This window comes from Amaranthus tricolor, chromosome 4, assembly GCF_026212465.1.
Source record: "Amaranthus tricolor cultivar Red isolate AtriRed21 chromosome 4, ASM2621246v1, whole genome shotgun sequence".
In the NCBI taxonomy this organism is placed as follows: Eukaryota; Viridiplantae; Streptophyta; class Magnoliopsida; order Caryophyllales; family Amaranthaceae; genus Amaranthus; species Amaranthus tricolor.
In genome coordinates this window covers 32,772,414-32,791,165 of record NC_080050.1, presented here as the reverse complement: position 1 = coordinate 32,791,165, position 18,752 = coordinate 32,772,414, and the positions used below count along the sequence as shown (strand labels likewise).

At 34.0% G+C, this 18,752-nt stretch overlaps 3 protein-coding genes across 8 annotated transcripts; 2 read left to right on the top strand and 1 right to left on the bottom strand.

Annotated features, from left to right (window-relative positions):
• The first annotated feature begins 2,661 nt into the window (after positions 1-2,661).
• On the top strand, positions 2,662-9,163 carry LOC130810364 (pentatricopeptide repeat-containing protein At2g01860). 6 transcript variants are annotated; one of them, XR_009041039.1, is made up of 4 exons: positions 2,668-2,997; positions 4,328-5,864; positions 8,270-8,340; positions 8,451-8,616. XR_009041039.1 is itself a non-coding variant. In XM_057676393.1 (3 exons), the coding sequence occupies exon 2, from the start codon at positions 4,307-4,309 to the stop codon at positions 5,852-5,854; it is 1,548 nt and encodes a 515-aa protein (XP_057532376.1). In that variant the 5' UTR covers positions 2,662-2,997; positions 4,192-4,306; the 3' UTR covers positions 5,855-5,864; positions 9,027-9,163. The 6 variants fall into 6 exon arrangements, 4 of the variants coding, with proteins under 4 accessions (XP_057532376.1, XP_057532379.1, XP_057532377.1 ...); XR_009041038.1 differs by having other exon boundaries at positions 4,192-5,864; positions 8,451-8,588; XM_057676393.1 differs by lacking the exons at positions 8,270-8,340; positions 8,451-8,616 and adding an exon at positions 9,027-9,163 and having other exon boundaries at positions 2,662-2,997; positions 4,192-5,864.
• On the bottom strand, positions 8,158-9,815 carry LOC130810366 (uncharacterized). The gene is made up of 5 exons (XM_057676397.1): positions 9,675-9,815; positions 9,403-9,586; positions 9,118-9,324; positions 8,606-8,797; positions 8,158-8,525 (listed from the first exon to the last, which is right to left on the bottom strand). Exons 1-5 carry the CDS (start codon positions 9,755-9,757, stop codon positions 8,370-8,372), a joined length of 822 nt encoding a protein of 273 aa, XP_057532380.1. The 5' UTR covers positions 9,758-9,815; the 3' UTR covers positions 8,158-8,369.
• Positions 9,816-12,917: 3,102 nt separating this feature from the next.
• Positions 12,918-17,499, top strand: LOC130810640 (uncharacterized). The gene is made up of 9 exons (XM_057676774.1): positions 12,918-13,456; positions 13,970-14,006; positions 14,146-14,290; positions 14,429-14,474; positions 14,566-14,664; positions 15,515-15,583; positions 15,660-16,020; positions 16,121-16,275; positions 16,380-17,499. Exons 1-9 carry the CDS (start codon positions 13,067-13,069, stop codon positions 17,079-17,081), a joined length of 2,004 nt encoding a protein of 667 aa, XP_057532757.1. The 5' UTR covers positions 12,918-13,066; the 3' UTR covers positions 17,082-17,499.
• Positions 17,500-18,752: the final 1,253 nt, after the last annotated feature.

Here is an 18,752-nt window from a genome sequence, read left to right as displayed (position 1 = left end):
ATTTTTAAACACCTAATTTTAGCACTTAGCTTATTCACTAGTTTGTTTCAGTGTCAAATTAGTCGACAACTTGGGAAATTTTGAAATGATTAAAACAAATTATCAACAAAATGAACCAAATAAGATAAGTTTCAACTTATTTTCAAAAGTAGCGTAAAATTCCCAAACCCTATGGTTTGGGGCTGTTCGCAGTTAGGTCAAAAAAAACACAATAGCTGTTCGCAGTTACTAACTGCGAACAACTTTGACTTTTTTTTGTCCTGTTTGCAGTTAGTAACTGCGAACAGCTAACTCCACAAATACGCACAACACCTTCCACCGTGAATAGGTCACACAGCGAACAGGTCAAAAAAAAGTCAAAGTTGTTCGCAGTTAGTAACTACGAACAACTATTGTATTTTTTTGACCTGTTTGCAGTTACTAACTGAGAACAGCCCCAAACCACAGATTTGAAAATTTCACGCTTACTCTTGAAAATAAGTTAAAACTTATCTGATTTGATTCATTTTATTAATTATTTGTCTTAATCATTTTAAATTTTCACAACTTGGATCAACGGGTTAGGTCTACATTTTGTTAAGCCTATTTAATATGTAGAGTTGCAAAAATAGGAAGCTAGCAAGTTGATGAGAACTGAACACGTGGCAATATGAGATTCTATAATTATGTTCCCGGGAGAAACCCTACATGTTCATTGTAGAAGGAAATTAAAAGGTATATGTAGTAGTAGTGATGTCCTTCTTGTATTTCCCCTCTTTAGTCGTTAATAAAGTGCAATAGGCAATAGTGTTCAATGTTCATCCACCATCAGACTTTCTGGTTAAGATGATCCATACTTGAAGACACACTATACTATATGGTAAATATTTTTTATCACTTCCAAGCTAAAATTAAAAAAAATTGACCAATTTTTCAATTGCTTTCTAGCTTTTTTATTTACGTTTCCTCTAATAACCAACTATTAATATTTAATTTAGTCAAATCTTTTTAATAAGCAGTTCATTTATTTAATAATATACTGTCAACTTATTTAGCTGAACTAAAAAATATTGACAAATATTAAACAAAACAAACGCTAACTTTTCAATTGTTAGTAACAACAAATAAAAAAAAAGCAAAATCATAATTTTTTAAAAAAACATATTGTTCACTGTTCATAACAGGGAACTAAGTGACAATCATTGTAACAATGAACAAAATCGTAGTAAATTTTTTCAACTTTTAACATGGTCTTCTCTTATTCACTATTAATAACAACAAATAAGTCTTGATATTAAACTCGAATACAAAGACACTTGTTTTGAAAATTATTTCAAAATCAAATTTAATTTTTAAAATTTTTTATAATCAAATCCTTTTTATTTCAAAAGCTGAGTCTTTTCTCTAAATATTGTAATTTAAGAAAGTCGTGTACTATATCACAACACAAGAGATGTGGAAGGATCTTAAAGATCACTATGGCCAAACATGCGCTGCACAAATTTATTCCTTACACACTGAATTGTTTGATGTTGTTCAAGAATCTGATATGTCTGTTTCTAAGTATTTCAGTAAAATCAAATTGATTTGGGATCAACTTGATGCTCTAGATCCGGTTCCCATATGTTCTTTGGCATACCGTTTACTGTTGCAAGAGGAGATACACAAAAGTATCAGCAAGCTACCCGTTTTCACTTCTGAGCCCATGGTGTCGAATGTTCACGAACGCAGTTATGGCAATACCTGAACTGGTGGTGGACAAAAGGCTGGTTCTAACAACAAACACAAACAGGCTAATGTCACCTATTATTGTGATTATTGTCACATGAAGGGCCATACCACGGATCGTTGTTTCAAGCTTCATGGGTATCCAAACAAGAATAGGCCATCTAATAAACGTTTTGCCGCACTTGCTGGTTCTGATCTAGTTGCAAAGAACGAGTTTGAAAACACAGGTCTCAGTTTGGAACAATTTAACCATCTTTGTGCACTTCTTGGTAAGAATGCGACCTCTCAAGAAAATACCCCTATGGAGGTTCTTGATACTTCAAGTGCCGCCAACATAGCAGGTGCTTTTTGTTTATCCTTTTTCTTCAACAAAGATACATGAATCATTGTTAGTGGCGCTTCCGATCACATGTGTAACTCTCTTCTTCATCTTCATAATATTCGCAATATCAAAGGCCATACTCATGAGATCACCATTCCCAGTGGAAGTAAGGTGAAGGTTAGTCAACTTGGTGATGTACATATCACACCACAGTTGATGCTCAAAAATATTCTATTTGTACCTTAGTTTAGATTTAACTTGATTTCTGTTTCCAAATTGTATAGAGAAAATAATGGATAACACCCCGTCATTTTTATGATGTCATTAATTTTTATTATTATAATCACTTTTGGATATTATATAAATATATTAAATTATTTTGAGTTAGTATTAATAAATTTCATTTACATAGGAATTTAAACATTAACATATTTATATTAAAAATAAATTTGTGATTACTAAAATAAAGATGTTCGAATTGAAATTATTTTATTTATTAGAACTTGTGAGCACACATAAGTGAGCTTTCATAGTTGGACATTTCAAGAAGGTAAATTTAGAAAATAAATAAATAAATAAATAAGGAATAATAATAATAATAATAATAATAATAATAATAATAATATTAGTGATAAAAACGCATGAAACACTAGCCGTCATCCCTAACCTTCCCACCCTTCTTCTCTCCTTCTCCCTCACTCCGCACGGCTACAGCAGCCCAGCCACACCGCAGGCCACGTGAACCTCCCCACGAACACCACCATCAGCCGGCAGCCATCCATGTAATAGCACCCCAGCGTCCTCCCTCCCAGCAGCAGCCACGGCTGCGTTTTGCCCCCCAACAGCAGCAGGCTGCTGTGACGCCAAGTGTAGCACCACCACGCAACTTTCCTCCACCATCACACACGGTGGGTCTTATCACCACAAGAACCACCAACCCTTTGACCCATTTCCCAGTTCCACCCATTGTAAGCTATCTCTCACTTTCCTAATTGATTAATTTATTGTTTCTAATTAGAATATACCATGTTTATGAGTCGTGTGTTGATTGTGTATTAGTTTTATTGAATTTGAGTATGGGTAATAGTTAAAGATATTATCCTTGAATATGAAATAATTAGGGTTTGATTTAGAGTTGAAATTAGTAATGTCGTGGGCTTTCATGTTATATTTTGGTGGTGTATTAGTTTTATTGATTCTTGCTAAGGATAATAGTTAAAAGTGTTATCTTTGAACATGAAATGACTAAGGTTTGGATTTAGAGATGAAATTACTAATGATATGTGTTTTATGCTATATTTTGGTGCTGTGATGATTGATTAAATAACCTTAAAAGTTATTTTAAGACTTAGTCGATGGGTATTGTTGTGATACTTAGTAAGGGTGATGATTTTAGTTGACTATGGAAGTGATTTGGTTGTTAAATTGGGAATAATAGTTGCTAGTTGTTTTGGTTTGATTGTTGCGAATTGCAAGTACTCTTATTAGGTTGTTATTGAAGTCATAATGCATAATGTTAGTAAGCTAAGGGCATAATGTCAACTTATCGTTGATGGTTGCTAAATTTACTTGTCGTGTTGCTTTGATTATAGTTCTTTCTTAACAAATGACATTGCGATTCGATAACTCTAAGATTTGCCTTATCGTTGTATAAGTGTTATATTAAAATTGTAAGGCTTAGTTGTGATTGGTTATTTTTGGGTAACGCGAATCGATATACTCAAAATTAGTTGATGAAAAGGAACGATTCCCATATGCTTTTACTTTTAAATTGGTGAAAAGACTTATGCTGTGTTGAGTGAATGATTTTGACTTGTATTGAATGAGTTGTGTGCATGCTAGAGTAATCGAAAACTCATGTTGAATGGGTGATAGTGGTTACTTGGGCATTTAGTTGGTATGACAAAGTAGTTAATGGAACTTATTAGTTCTATTCCTAACTTGTATAGGTTCCCGGTTCATAAGAGGAAAGTAGTACCTTAGTTGGGTTATTTTTCTAACTTTTGGTCGTTAGTGAGCGAGTCCTTTATTAATGATATTGTTTATCGTTAGTTTGAATAGTGAATGATATTGTTATTCTCAATCCCTTTTCCACACTTTTATCTCCCAGTTAATACCCCACTTCTTCCCTTGAAAATTCTCTTTGTGGTTTTAATTTTCAGGTTAAACTGAATTTTACTTCAAATAGGGTTTTAATGCACATATGGGTTCTCTGATCTCCATTATACTAGAAATTGCATTGCTAATTTTGAAATAAACGAATTTAGAGGTGATAAAATGGATTCAAATATTTTGCAGACTGAATTACATCATTCCCTTCCTGGCAAGCTAATGTTCACCCAAAATATATGTCACAAAATAAAGCTGGGCGAAACATATTTGAATATGTCTAGGGTATATGTCAAAATGCATTTTGTGTCAGCTATTCACTCAAGAAAACCTCCTAAGTATCTCCGCTATCCACGTCGAACCAAGATTCCTCCTGATTTTGGGGTTGATACATATATGAAACCAAGGAAGGAGGTCATGGACAACTCTGATATAGATGTGCATATTGACTGGAGATCTGGTGATCCAGATGAAGGAGTTTCTTTCAATGATGAGATAGATGATGAAGTTGAAGATAAGGTTGAATATGATGTTTGGGACCCTGATGAAATTGAAGCAATATCATCTCTATTTCAAGGAAGAATTCCTCAAAAACCCGGGAAATTGAATCGGGAAAGGCCACTTCCACTTCCTCTTCCACACAAAATTCGACCACTGAGACTCCCAGCGACAAGGAAGCATGTTGGGAGTTCTTCACCTGCAGCGCTCTCAAGACAAGCTCTGTCCAAGAAAATACACAAGGATCCAGTTTTCTTGCTCAATTTGGCTAGACAAATTAAAAGCCTTCCTGCTGAAGTGAATGTTTCTTCTATTCTCAACAAATGGGGTAGATTTCTACGTAAGGGATCCTTGTCTTTGACCATTCGAGAATTGGGTCATATGGGCCTTCCAGATCGAGCTCTGCAGACGTTTTGTTGGGCACAGGAACAACCCCACCTATTTCCAGATGATCGTATTCTTGCTTCTACAGTTGAAATTTTGGCAAGAACGCACGACCTGAAACTGCCCTTTGATCTGGAAAAATTCACTAGTTTGGCTAGTCGAAATGTTTTAGAAGCAATTGCTAGGGGCTTTATTAAAGCGGGAAGCTTGAATCTTGCATGGAAGCTTCTTTCTGCGGCAAGACGTTGTAAAAGAATGTTGGATTCCAGTATCTATGTCAAGTTGCTATTGGAGCTTGGGAAAAACCCTGATAAGTATGACTTTGTTGTAGCTTTACTGGAAGAGCTTAGCGAGCGAGACAGTCTGAACATAAGCCTGCAGGACTGTACTGCAATTATGAAAGTTTGTGTTAGACTTGGGAATTTTGATTTTGTGGAATCCTTGTTTGAGTGGTGTCTTCAGTCCAAGAACCAGCCGAGTGTTGTTATGTATACGACAGTGATTTATTGCCGTTTGTGTGCAAAAAATTATAGGGAGGCATTGACTTTGATTTGGGAAATGGAGCACTTGAATTATTGCTTTGATATGCCGGCATTCAGGGTGTTGATTAAGCTATTTTTTGCTCTGAATGACCTCCCAAGGGCAGCGAGATATTTTTCTAAGATGAAGGAAGCTGGCTTTTCTCCAACATATGATATCTATCGTGATATGATCAGTATGTACCTGTTATCTGGAAGGTTTGCTAAGTGCAAAGAGGTTTGCAAGGAGGTAGAGTTGGCAGGATTCAAATTGGATGCTGAATTGAGGTCTCAGTTGTTGCAACTGGATCGATAAAACATGTTAGGTATGTTAATGTCGTATGAAATCTGGTAAATTAATAGCTTTCTTCTCTACATTAATTGATGTAGCAATGCTGTCTACTAGTCCTTTGTAATAGATTATTGTTTAATCTGATTTAAGACAAGACATTGACCACAAAACATACTGTCAAGTTTATAGTTTATTGACATGTTCAAACAATGGTAACTATCATCCGATATGAATTGGCCTCATGATTGTACAAGGGGCATTCACATTTCTGTTTGTGTCTTGGAAAACCAGGCAAAAGCATTAACATTGGAATAATCCTAGTTTATTATAATATAACATTAGAAAGAGGACAAATGGTATGGAGTTGATTTTTAAATTTTTGTTCGACAAGTAGCTTTAGTGCTTAACGTTACCACTCAAAAGTGTGCCAAACTTGTTGGCATTTAGAGCCAATTAAGAGTTTAAGACATATCCTATGTACTATTAATATAGTGGGGCATATATAGATTTATATCTAATAGTCTTAAGTGTTTTAGAAAACAAAACGCAATATTGAAGTAAAGTGAATAGAAGGCGAGTCGTGCAGTGCGACCAAATGTTGCGGGGTGCGGCGCCTTTGGTGTAGCATGACCAAATGTCATGCATCATGATGAATCAAAACTTTATTTCATGAAGCATTATGTTCTTACATCAATGGAAGTTTTTCTTCATTATAGAACTTATTAAATCATCAGTTATAGAAGGCATATAGGATGGATAACTTGCAACATTATTCTATAAATAGAGTTGCATGAAATTAATGATTAAAAAGCACAAAAAGCATTTTTCTGAAAATAAGATCTTATTATTGTCTTTCTCTCTTGCTTGAACTTGTGAAGAACTCTATAGACTCTTCACAAAGTTTCTGATTTTATTATCTTCCACAAACAAATAATCATTTAGCTTAATCACTTTTTACTAAGTGTTTAATGTGATTGATTGTATATCTTTGTGAATTTTCATATCTCAAACTCAAGTATCTTTTTTGTGGGGGAAATATCACAAAAGAAAAGTTTGCATATCGCTTTTATATTAAGTTTCCGAGTGACTTAAGTATCGCAATGAAATCTTCATGGTGTTCAACATTTGGTGTTCATGACAAGCAATAAGTCTATTGTCATACTTGATGGTGTCTACAATATTATCTTGTAATTGTAGTTTAATTTACTTGTATTATATTTCTAATAAAATTTGTTTTGGTTTTCACTATTTTCATCTGTAATCCTATCCTAGTTGCTTATTGATTAGTATATACAATAATTTGTTTTATCTCATAATCTTCGCTTTCTTCGCTCCATCAGTGTTAAGATTTATGGTGACTTGAGTGCATCAATTGATTGTGCATTCATGTGTGAACTCGTTGGATGGAATCCTATGGAGTAAGTTAATGGGTGTATTAAGTGAGTTACTTAATGTGTGTTGAATGTGATGGAATAATTCTTGAAGTAATGAAAAGATTAATGTATGTGACTTAAACATGGGAGTTATGAATCTTAATGAAGAAGTGGAAAATGTTGCTTAGTGTGATCTCCCCTATAAATAGGGAGCTCATTTGTTCATCCAAACACATCAAACACAAACCCTTAAGCCTAAACGCATAGCCTTTGCATTCTCTTTCATCTTTTGTAATATTTCATTGTAAGAGTTGTATTTATCAATTGTGATAATACAAGCAATTAACTACACACCACGGAGGACGTAGCCATCATTGGGTGAATCTCCTTAAATCTTTGTGTTCTTTTTGCATTGTTTTATTTCCTTTAAACAATGTCATAGTCATTGAAATTATATCGGTTCATCAAAGTTACTTCGTGCCTTTCGATCTTGGTAACATTAGAGCTTAAGTTTCATACTTAGACTCTAATCAAGCAATTATTTCAATTAGTATGGCAGGAATTTTTTGTTTGTAGACCCTCCTAAGCTATTTTGCGTCATGTAGCATTGTGTATAATTATATGATAAATTATGCCCTCGTGCTACTTTGAAATACATGGCTTAACATTGGTGATAATTCAGTGCTTTTCTCTTGGTTATGAAGTTGCACAATGGTTTTCTACCATAAGCCATTCAATACTGGTCTAGAATGCATTACGACTCTCTTTTCTTTCTTCTCTGCTGTCAATTAGGATATTTTATCTGAATTTTATCTTTTGGTGCTCTTTCCCATTGCATGTTGAGTAAATAAACTTTTCTCATGCTGGTTTCTTGTGTTTGTTTTTCTTTCAATGATACCTAATAGCGTGGACTGATTCTTGAACAATAAATTAGCAACCCAAAAACTAAGGAGAGAAGGGAGAAGAGTACAAATTTTTGAATTGAATTTGTTGAATACATAACTCCCACCAACTATAAATTGGCTAGTTTTTTACAATACTACTTTATTTGAATCCTATTATTCAGATTAAAAGACCATGGCTACACGGATCTTGCAGGAGGCTATGTCCATGCGTTAACACAATGCATAATCGAAAGTATGATATAACAATCTTTTTCTCTTGTTTTAGGTCGTGTTGCCTTGAACGGTGCTCTGCTTTTCAATGCAGTAATTGATTTTCTGTTCTTTCCACATTTCTTTCTCCAGATATGTCTCATAAAAGTTTACTTCTCCATTTCCCAACATTGTTACTGCTGCCGTGCTTCTGGTTCCATAGTATCCCTGTGCATCATATGATACAATAGATTAGATAAGCTGACCACCTTTCATTTTGTGAAGGGAGGATCTGAAAGATGACTTACTGAAGTGGTCTCTTTTTTCACAAAGATAGAGCTCATACTCAATTCCCATTCAAGTGGCCAAATACGAGGCAATCTACTTTCATCAGCCTTCTTTGTGTCCCTCATTAGTTTGCTAACCATATCCTTGATTGGTATCTCACCTTCACCATATCTGTACAGCATTTTCTGGAACTTCAGTCCTAGACGCTCTGCCTGCACGGTTAGAAAAGGTTGAGGATTTCAGTAAAATTGCAAGTATCTGAGATGAAACTTGAGTAATAGTTTTACCACTTAATGTTACTCTCACTGTGTACTAGATGATCCTCAATAATAATACTAAAAATGTCCTTGTCTGTTTCTGGTTTAGCTTTCTGTTTCCTATCAATTTTGTTTAATGCATACAACTAATGAACTAATGTTTCTCTGCTGTCTTTATTCATAGGCCTGCATGTTAGCTGTATGAACTATAAATGGAAAGGTGCTTTCATGGACTCATTTATGAATGTCAGTTGCACATATTGCTTGTTTCTGACCTTTGGCCACGGAGAATCTAGCTTTGCGTTCGAGAGGACATGGAGACCTGGTGGGACCTCTTGGATCCTGACAGACTCCCCTTTAGGCCTGTTGGTGATGTAAATCATGCTTTTTGAGGGAAGATCAGCTACGATAAGGTTGAAGCCATTGAATTCTTCCACCTCTTCGGCTAGCATCTCCGCAAATTCTCTCGGGCTTTGTTTACTCTGTAAAGAATTAAATCTATTCTTGTCAGTTGAGTGAAGAAAAGGACGTGCTCAAAGCTACAAGGCAAAGTGACTAACCTTAAGGAAGCGAACTGGTAGCTCTCCGCGGGATTTGGCGCCATGATGGGAATCAAGCTCCAAAACGTTGGTAACGAAGGCTACCTTCCCTTTCTTAGAACACGCAAGCCAGGTTCCTCCGCCCACCTCATCTCTTCCTCCTAGAATCTCTCCTCCTTCCCACCACCCTAAAGGTGTTGTCGGCCTAACATAGCACCACCAAAAGACGTTTATACATCGTTAGAGTATCGTGTATAAACACTGCATAAATTAGAATAATGAAATACAGTTACCTGTTGTAATATTCATCTCGGTTGAGCAACAGAACAAAAGGGTGAAGGGAAAAAGCTTGCCAAGCAAATGCAGCTATGCACATTTTCTTCTGTTTTCAGGTGTTTGATGTAAAGAACTTTGTGTTTGGGATAATACTTCATACTATCAACTATATATCCTTAAATTATGAAATAATGTCCTGTTTTAGTTGCTTTAAATAAGTGGGCGTAGCGACTTTTATTGATGCAAATCGGTGCATCATTTTATCACTGATGTGGACTTTTTTTATTTATTTTTATAGCCACTATTAATATTATGATTTTATTACTTTTTAAAATGTTGACTTTGAATATTTTTTTTAATACCATTGACTTTTCCGGAGTTTCCTTTATCCTTTTGTTAATATTGTAAAATCAAAGAGAATAAAAAGTATATTAGTGTTTTGTAACTTTATAATAAGACTTGAAAATTATTTGAAGTCAAAAATTTTAGAATTCTTGTTGTATACATTTTAAGTGAATTTTGTTTATATATTTTTGTTATTAAATTGCAAATCTATTTCTGATTTAACGTTGATTTTTCTGATATAATAATAATAATAATAATAATAATAATAATAATAATAATAATATTGATAATTTGTTATGAATATACGATTGAAATATTCTCTAATTTTGCGGTTATGTGTAGTACTCTCTCTTTTATTAAATAAATTGAATATTTTTTTAACTTTTCAAGAATTATTTGATTATATAAATTACACTAAGGTCATGTTGATAATCATCATTATTATTAAATTATATTTCGGGTTATTTTTGATAGTTTACTATCCATACTAGTATATATCTTGGGAAATAATTTTAAATAATTATCGAAAATCGAGTTTTATTTCACTTGGACAGTAAATATTACTTTTTGAAAAAAAAGTTATGAATCTAAATTTCATCCAGTACCTCTCCTTCTCTCAATCTATTCTATGAATAAAAATTTTCAAATTAATATCATATCTTGAAGAGGAATTTGAAGTTGTAGTTGTAGCCTGCAATGCTTTTAATTAAGTTACCATAGTCTAACTAACTTAAGTTCGTAATGGTTATAGGCTTAATTAAATACAAATTTTCGTGAGAGACGATTTTTTTGAGAGACCATCTCTAATTGGATCGATCCGTTATATATTTTTTAAAATATTGTAAGTAAGCATTAAAAACGATCTAAATAGACATTTAGGATATTGAAAGTAAGCATTAAGGATACGATAAGTAAGCATTAAGGGTAATATACGTAGGCATTAAGAATACTGTAAAATAGACATTAAAGTGTTTGACGGTCTATGAAGGGACTAGCTAATTAAATGCTTCAAAGTTCCAAATCCATGTAAATTAAGATGCCACATAGATGTGTTGTTGTTAGCTAACTTTAATTGCACACAGTCATTACGCTAATTATATTTGAAGTGTTGTTGAACTACTTATATAAAAATTTCATATGTGATTGTCTAAATTAACGTAGAATTGAACCGTCAAATGCTAACTTAGGATTGGGCTTTGGGTTTAGACTTTAGACTAAGTCTGGCTTGTGGGCTTAGTTTAAGTTTATAGTTACAACAAAGCCTATTCGATCACATATAAATGAACTTAATATACTAAATAGACATAATGAGACTCAAGGGTGACAACTACTTTGCATAATCTCTCGAGTGGAGCGTGTCTAATGATTATAATCTCCGTTATTAAAGGGTAGAAAGGGATAAACTAGATGAGAATTAGACTTAATAATGTTTCTTAAATATCCTCTCCAACTAAGATAAGACTCAATTCTCTACACAGCACAAATCACTAGTCTTGAACCATGACTTTGTCTTTAGAAGTCCCCAAGAAAATAAGGCAGGCTTACCAATTACCAAAATATAGTAATGAAAACTTATTAGTTGGTTACTTAAAACCAACTCTAACCTAAACCTACTATGTAGTAACCTTATTTTTTAGCATTTACAAACATCTTATTTGTATTAACTTCATTCATAATTAGCTATTGTCACTTTTATGACATTGCTTTAACAATGGCTATTACCTTTTACCTCCAATCATGATTTTTAACATGGAGCTTCAAAAATGAGATACTCACGTAATAGGAATACAATAGGTGGGGTAAAAAGAGTTAAATGTCTTCTTTTTATCCAAAATAAAATATATTCAAATTTAATTTTAAAATATTATTTTTAATACATGAGTTGTTAATCTATTAGGGAACATTACTAGTTATTAAGTCAATTTAAGAATTTGAGTCATTCTCACACCAATATGAGAAATTTATGTTTAACCTATTGTATGTCCTATGAAGGTTGCATATACTAATGCGTTTTACCAATATGAGGATCACATGTGGCGCATGACCAATCCATGATGTTGCCAAAAGACGATAACGTACCCGCTACTCAACCTGTGTTTAGACCTAATAGTTGTTGTATCTCATTGCAAATCATATTGTGATTCTCTTGTATTTCTAGCATTATCCATATGAAAATACATATCATTGTAAATTTTCTGCTATATTTATTCAAAATCTCAAATAGTGAATTGAAGAGTGTATTATTTTTATTCAAGTTACAAATATTTTTTTTATCCCTTGAGTTTGGTAATCTGGAAAAATAGGTTGATTATTTCTATTATATCAATTATTTAAACCACCTATTATGAATACTTTTGATAATTAATTTATTGGAAACTGATTGTTTATTAGATAAAAATGAGTTAAGAGCCCAAATCCAATGGAATCTACTTATGCTATTTGGTTTTTGCTTAAAATTTAAAGGTTATCATACACTTTTTATTAGTGTGACTAAAATATTTGATAAATACTTCAATCCATTGACTAAAATAATATACACAAGATGGTTTCATGATGAGATCGTCTTAAATTAGGTTGAATAGCCTAATTAAATTAAATAAGACTTTTTATAACTTTTGTATTTAAATTACTCACTTTTTATTGTGTAATGTTTGACATGTTATTTTGAGTATTAAAATTATCCTCTTGATCAATAGTAAAACATTTATTTATTGAATTGAAATCCTTATATGCTTTAATTTTATAAAATTATTATCCCTTAGTGTAAGATCATATTTTTTTTGCTTTTCAAATACAAAATTTATATTTTTATCTTTTTATTTCAACTATTATATGCTAATATGATTATTACTTCTATTATTTATATACAATTTTGTGTAAAATATAGTAGTTTTTTTAAAAAATTAAATTAATTGGAGAAAAAAAGAGGAGTGAAGAGAGAGAAATAAAAATACTCCTTCACAAAACAACCCAAAAAAGAGAAAAAGAAGAGAAGAAGGTTGGGTAAAGGCAAGGCATCCAACCCAAACATTCATCCACACAAAACAAGACAACCGCAATAACAATGGTGAAGAAAACCACCACTTCCACCATTAACAACACCATCATTCCTCCTAAGAGGAAGAAAGGTCGTCCATCTCTTAAAGATCTTCAAATTCGCGCTCTTCTTCAACAACAACAACAACAACAACAACAGCAACAACAACAAAACCCTAATTCCCAGTTCTCTCAATCCAACCCTAATCATAATCTTAATCGTCGTAGTCGATCTACTCGCCGGATCCCTAATTTACCCGCCCGTTTTATTGATGGTTCCGATTCCGACGATGATGAACATTCAAATCATGAACAACAAAATGATGAAGATGACGATGAAGATTTTCATGATGATGATGATGAAAGACAAAAGAAGAAAGTTAAATTGGTTGGTCAATTTCCAAATGCCGTTGCCCAGGTGATTAATTTGGAATTTATAGGAATTTATTAATTAAATTAAATCAACTGAATTGATCTTTGATTGCTTGTTCTGAAAATCGAATTCCTAGATTGTTTCCTCGCATTTCGCGCCTTTTTCGAACTTGCTAGTATTTTTCAAGTGTTTCTTTTTTGACTTAGTGTTGTTGTTGTTGGAATAAATTCAATTTTAAAAGTTTCTATTCTTGTCGCCCCACCATTTTATCTGCAAAACAATTGTCGGATAAATTCATTTTTTCTTCCTTCCATTCCATTTAAAGCATTTTATTATTAGTTATTTTACTGTTGTTTTCCCCTTTTTAATTTCTTGGTTTTTCATTTGTTAAATAAAAAAGTGTCGATTTGTCTTATCTTATTTCTCTTATTTAATCAATTATTTGTTTTGTTATAGTTGTTTGAATTAGAATAAAATCTGGAAAATCTTTTAATTGTTCGAGATAATTAATAATTGACTGACCCATGATTGTTCATGTTTTTTGAGTGAATCTTGCAGAAAGAAAAGGGAACGAAAGCGACTGACAATGAAAATGGTTTTCTCTCTAATCTCTCTCTTGTTTCTTTTTGGTTTTCTCAAAAAAAAAAGGGAAAAAAGTTGGGATTTTTATAGTTTGTCAGTCAAACTTGAATACTTAAATGATGATTGAATCTTGTGTGTTTGTGAGAGGACAGGGGCAACAAAGAGGATGCTAGTAGGTGGTGCTCTGGAACATGGTCCCACAACTTCAACTTCTACTGCTACATTAACAAAGAGTAGTAGTAACACACCTTTGCCTGATAAAAAGTTGCTGCTTCTTATTCTTGATAAGCTTCAGAAGTATGGCCCTTTTCATTTATTTTATTATTATACTTCAAATTTAGATGTTTTTGATTTCTGGGGTTTTAATCTTTGTTTATTTTTGTAATTAGGCTTTGACATCTTTGTTGTAATCTTTGATTGTTTGTAACTATGTAGGAAAGATACTCGAGGTGCATTTGCAGAGCCTGTTGATCCGGAGGAGGTAATTGTTTGGTATTTTATTTTGTTTTTTTGATGGAAGAACTCATTCTTGTACAAGTTATTTTGATTTTGAAAATGCTGTTTGATTTCAGCTTCCGGATTACCATGAGGTTATTGAGAAGCCCATGGATTTTGATACTGTGAGGAAGAAATTCTTGGGCGGTGTTTATTTATTTTTGGAGCAGCTTGAGGTTAGTGAAGTTCTTGTAATGGTTTTGAAGGTTTTTTTAGAATACCATATTGCTTATATTATGGTTTTGAAGGTTCTCTTACAGTAAACTGTTTTGTATTTTTATGCGAATTGCCATAGAGAGCATTGCTGGTTGGGTGACTATTGAAATATCTATACTCAGTCTTTTGTGTTAAGTGCTGATCTGTTCGAGTATCCTGCACTTTCTACTATTTCTCTTCAGAGGATTACATTGACAGATGACTCATGAGTTACAGAAGAGGAGTGAAAGAGAACGTGTGATACTGCATGTGGTATTGATGGCAGGCTATTTGAAGGATGCTTTTATGATGTTTTGATCAAGTTCATTTGTTTATGTACAGAGGAAGTCTGCTTTTAGAGCAATCATGGTTGGGTCGAACATACTATCCCATATTCTTATTCTTACTAATTGGTGGGGACAGGGAGAGCAGGGCATACTTTTTCTGTATGCACAATTAAAAGCATTATGTTTATCTTTTTGGCTTATGAGAGGATGCATGTTTTTTTGACTGCTACAATTGAAAACTTGAGGTTCAGAGGGAACATTTAGGCTTCTTATGCCCTGCTGAGTTGCCTGTTTGTGATGTGACATGGTGGGATCCTTAATTTTTCCTGATAAGGCTGGTTCCAGATCAATTTTTATTTTCCAACTGCTGCAAGTAATCATGTCTGTGTTTAGTAGATACCATAGCAAAGGACAATAGAGTTGGCTAAATGAATACTGCTCTTTTTTCTATCCCTTTCAGATGATTTGATGAAGAATACTTTAATCAACTTAAAGAGGATTTAATTCCTACTACCATGAAACTAATCTCTTGATTTGTTTGTAGGATGACATAAATTTAATTTGCTCGAATGCAATGCAGTATAATGCTCCTTCTACAATATTCTTTCGACAGGTATGTTTTCATAGTTTTGTTTTTTTTTGAAATATCTTGATCATTGCCTATTGGTATAATCTGATTTTTATGTCAGGCTCGAGCTATCCAAGATCTTTTGAAGAAGGAATTTGATACATTTAGGCAATACGGTGGTCTTGTTGATGCTCCTATCAAACCCAGAAGAGGTAGACCACCTGGTAGTAGAAACCTGAAAAAGCTTCTTGAGAGTTCACCACCGGAACGCAATGTTCAGGAGCCATCATCAGATGCAACACCTGCTTCTCGGGAAACAACTGCCGTTCACGAAACAACTGCTTCTCGGGAAACTCCTGCTGCTCGGGAAACACCTGCTTCTCAGGAAGAGGATGCAGCAAGGTCAGGCAATTACAATCTGAGGAAAGGACCTAGTTTATATCGATTCCCTCGCTATCTTGAAACTTGTTTTGATTTTTCAGGTAATATTGCATCATTAACTTGTAATTTTTTGCTTTTTAAATCTTCAATTTCTTTTGTTTCTACAAGATCACTTGTCTGATCCAGTTTACTGAATTTCAGCATCCTCTTCTAAATCAATTCCAGCTAAATATGGAAAAAAGTCATTTGGATCAGATGAAAGTAGGCGTGAGACTTATCTTTCAGGCGATTTTGATTCTGGCCACAATGATCTACAATTGTTTACAAATGGTGACCTTGACAGGCAATTGATTGCGGTATGTTCATGCATAGAATCATGTTAGACACTCTTGCTCTTTTCGTTTACTTGCATTTTAATTAGCACTGAGTATTTTTTTTTCTCTATAAAATTGCCAAGCAGGTGGGTCTTGCTCCTGATCATAGCTATGCGAGAAGCCTAGCTCGATTTGGTACAGGTCTTGGGCCTGCTGCATGGAAGATTGTTTCGGAAAAGATATCTAGTGTTCTGCCTCCAGGTGTAGAGTTTGGTCCTGGGTGGATTGGCGAATCCAAGATGCCGTCTATACAATCGACCTGTGTGTCACAGGGTTCCTTTCAGAGTCAACCTCCCCACCAGCTGACATCGGGCCTCTTAAGTTCTAGTTTTGTTGGTAAACCATGTACTCCTACCGAGGAGTTGGCAGAATGTTGGGGGATGAATTCCATGAAAGGAGGTAATGATAATGGAGTCGTGGGATCCAACCCTTTATTGCAGATTTCACATCAAAACGCTGTTCATTCACGTATGAATGGTTTTGGTGGCAGTTTTGCTTCAGAATCTCAATTTCAGGAACCAATGGCGAGGCCAAACTCATCTTCAATGTTTAATAACCATCATGCTTTAGGCTCTTCAAGCTCATTTGATGCCTCTAGAAGCTTCCATGGTGGGATGAACTATGAAAATGAACATCTCAATCCCATGTCGTATTGGCAGAATCTATCATCCACACAAGAAAGAGGGAATCACCCATCTCTAGTGGAGCTCAACAGGGGATTCCAAACGTCTGGTGCCATAACTTCGAATTTTCCCATTGGTTCTCCACAACTTGACTTGGCTTTATAAAGCAACATGTATGGGATTTTCTCGAGTTGTAGGTATTATTATGAAAAAATGGCAACCATCCCTTGACTTTTCGGGCGATCACATTTGTCAGAGGAATAGGAAATGCTGTACAGATTGATTCATCAAAGTATTGGGTTTAATTGGGGAAATTACACAATTGTGGTTATTTAGGAACTTAATCTCTACCTATTTTTTGCTTGTTTTTATAGTTTTGAAAGAAGGCATATTAATGATTACTGATTAGATAGTAGATAGTTATTCAGGAGAAGAAATTCTAAGTAAAGAGAAAGAGATTCGGGGGTGGGGCTTCAAACTTGCATTCTTTATATTATGTACCAAGTAATAGAGTTAAAGTATTAATACAGGTTAATTGACAGTAGCAGTCTACCGAATGCATTCAGCTTTGCTCCTTTTTAAATCCACTAATTGTCATGATTGCCGATTATTTTACATCTTAATGACCTATAATTGTCTAAATTAATAGGCTTTTAATCGTTTTATAAGCAACATTTATTTAAGTATGCTATTCAATTATGTCAATTACTTGATTTATCCTATTAGCTCATTTGGTAGTAGGTATTAAAGGAAAGAATGGTAAAGAAAAACCAATGTAATTTAGGTAGGAAAGTGATCACTATAAAACTACCAGTGACCAAAAAGTTATAAAACTATAAAAATTAATCAATTTAAACTGTGTGTAAAGAATTAGATAAAATTGTAAATGATCACTTTAAAGGCAATAAACATACATTAATTCAATAGAAATAGTCTCGAGACCGCTTATTTGAGAATGTGAAAAACTAATTTAAATTAAATTTTACATTTTTATTGAAGGAAACTTAATAATATATCGATAAAAATGTCATTCGACATCTAAAACATGTCATCACAAAAGTAGCTCTCAAATAAAAAAACGACAAAACTAAAAGGAAAGTCTGTAGGGACACAGGGAGTATAATAAGGGGGCGTTTGGTTGGGGTTAATAAACAAAGGGAAAGGGAATGGGTAGACCCGATTCCCTTTGTTGTTGTTTGTTTGCCACTCACTATCATACCCTTTCCCCATTTTTAGTTTTGGGATTACCCATAATTAGGGCTTCCTCATTCCCCAACCCCCCGTACCTTTTCCATTCCATTCCCCCTGCATTACCCTCTCCTCTCAAACCCTACACACAGCCGTCCGCCTCCTCCCTCAAGTTTTCCTCTCTTCCTCACGACGGCCGGCCGCCATTGTTCGTAGCTTTCTTCTCCTCAATCTCGATTTTCCTGCCGCCATTGTCAAATGTAAGTTATTCTTCTACTATTGCTGATTTGAATCTCTTTTCTCTTCTAATACTGTCGCCATCGTTCGACTTTAGTGGCCATTTCATTCATTATTCTCCATTGGACTGCTTTGTTCGAGTTCCTATGAGTGCTGCTTCATCTTCATCTCAAACCCACGATTTAATCGGACTACTTTGTTTGTTCATTCAATTTGACTGCTTCAATTCGCAGGTAAACCCACTGCTTTGCTTTCCTTATTTATCAAATTCTTGTTTGTTCATTTCGATTAGCCAATTTTTTGTTGCTTATTTTCTTGCTGCTGCTATTTGTTGTTGCTGCCATTTCTTGTTGCTTCAAAGAAAGGGTAATTTTGTGGGTATATTGCTTGTAACTTTTGGGTAGTTTATGG

Excerpts from the sequence above, each read along its gene's own strand:
- LOC130810364 (XM_057676393.1), top strand. The coding sequence starts at position 4,307 with ATGGATTCAAATATTTTGCAGACTGAATTACATCATTCCCTTCCTGGC.
- LOC130810366 (XM_057676397.1), bottom strand. The coding sequence starts at position 9,757 with ATGTGCATAGCTGCATTTGCTTGGCAAGCTTTTTCCCTTCACCCTTTT. Across the intron at positions 9,325-9,402 it reads TACCAGTTCGCTTCCTTAAG|AGTAAACAAAGCCCGAGAGA; the intron begins GTTAGTCACTTT and ends AATTCTTTACAG. Across the intron at positions 8,526-8,605 it reads TGAAAAAAGAGACCACTTCA|GGATACTATGGAACCAGAAG; the intron begins GTAAGTCATCTT and ends TATGATGCACAG.
- LOC130810640 (XM_057676774.1), top strand. The coding sequence starts at position 13,067 with ATGGTGAAGAAAACCACCACTTCCACCATTAACAACACCATCATTCCT. Across the intron at positions 14,007-14,145 it reads AGCGACTGACAATGAAAATG|GGGCAACAAAGAGGATGCTA; the intron begins GTTTTCTCTCTA and ends GTGAGAGGACAG. Across the intron at positions 15,584-15,659 it reads CTACAATATTCTTTCGACAG|GCTCGAGCTATCCAAGATCT; the intron begins GTATGTTTTCAT and ends TTTTTATGTCAG.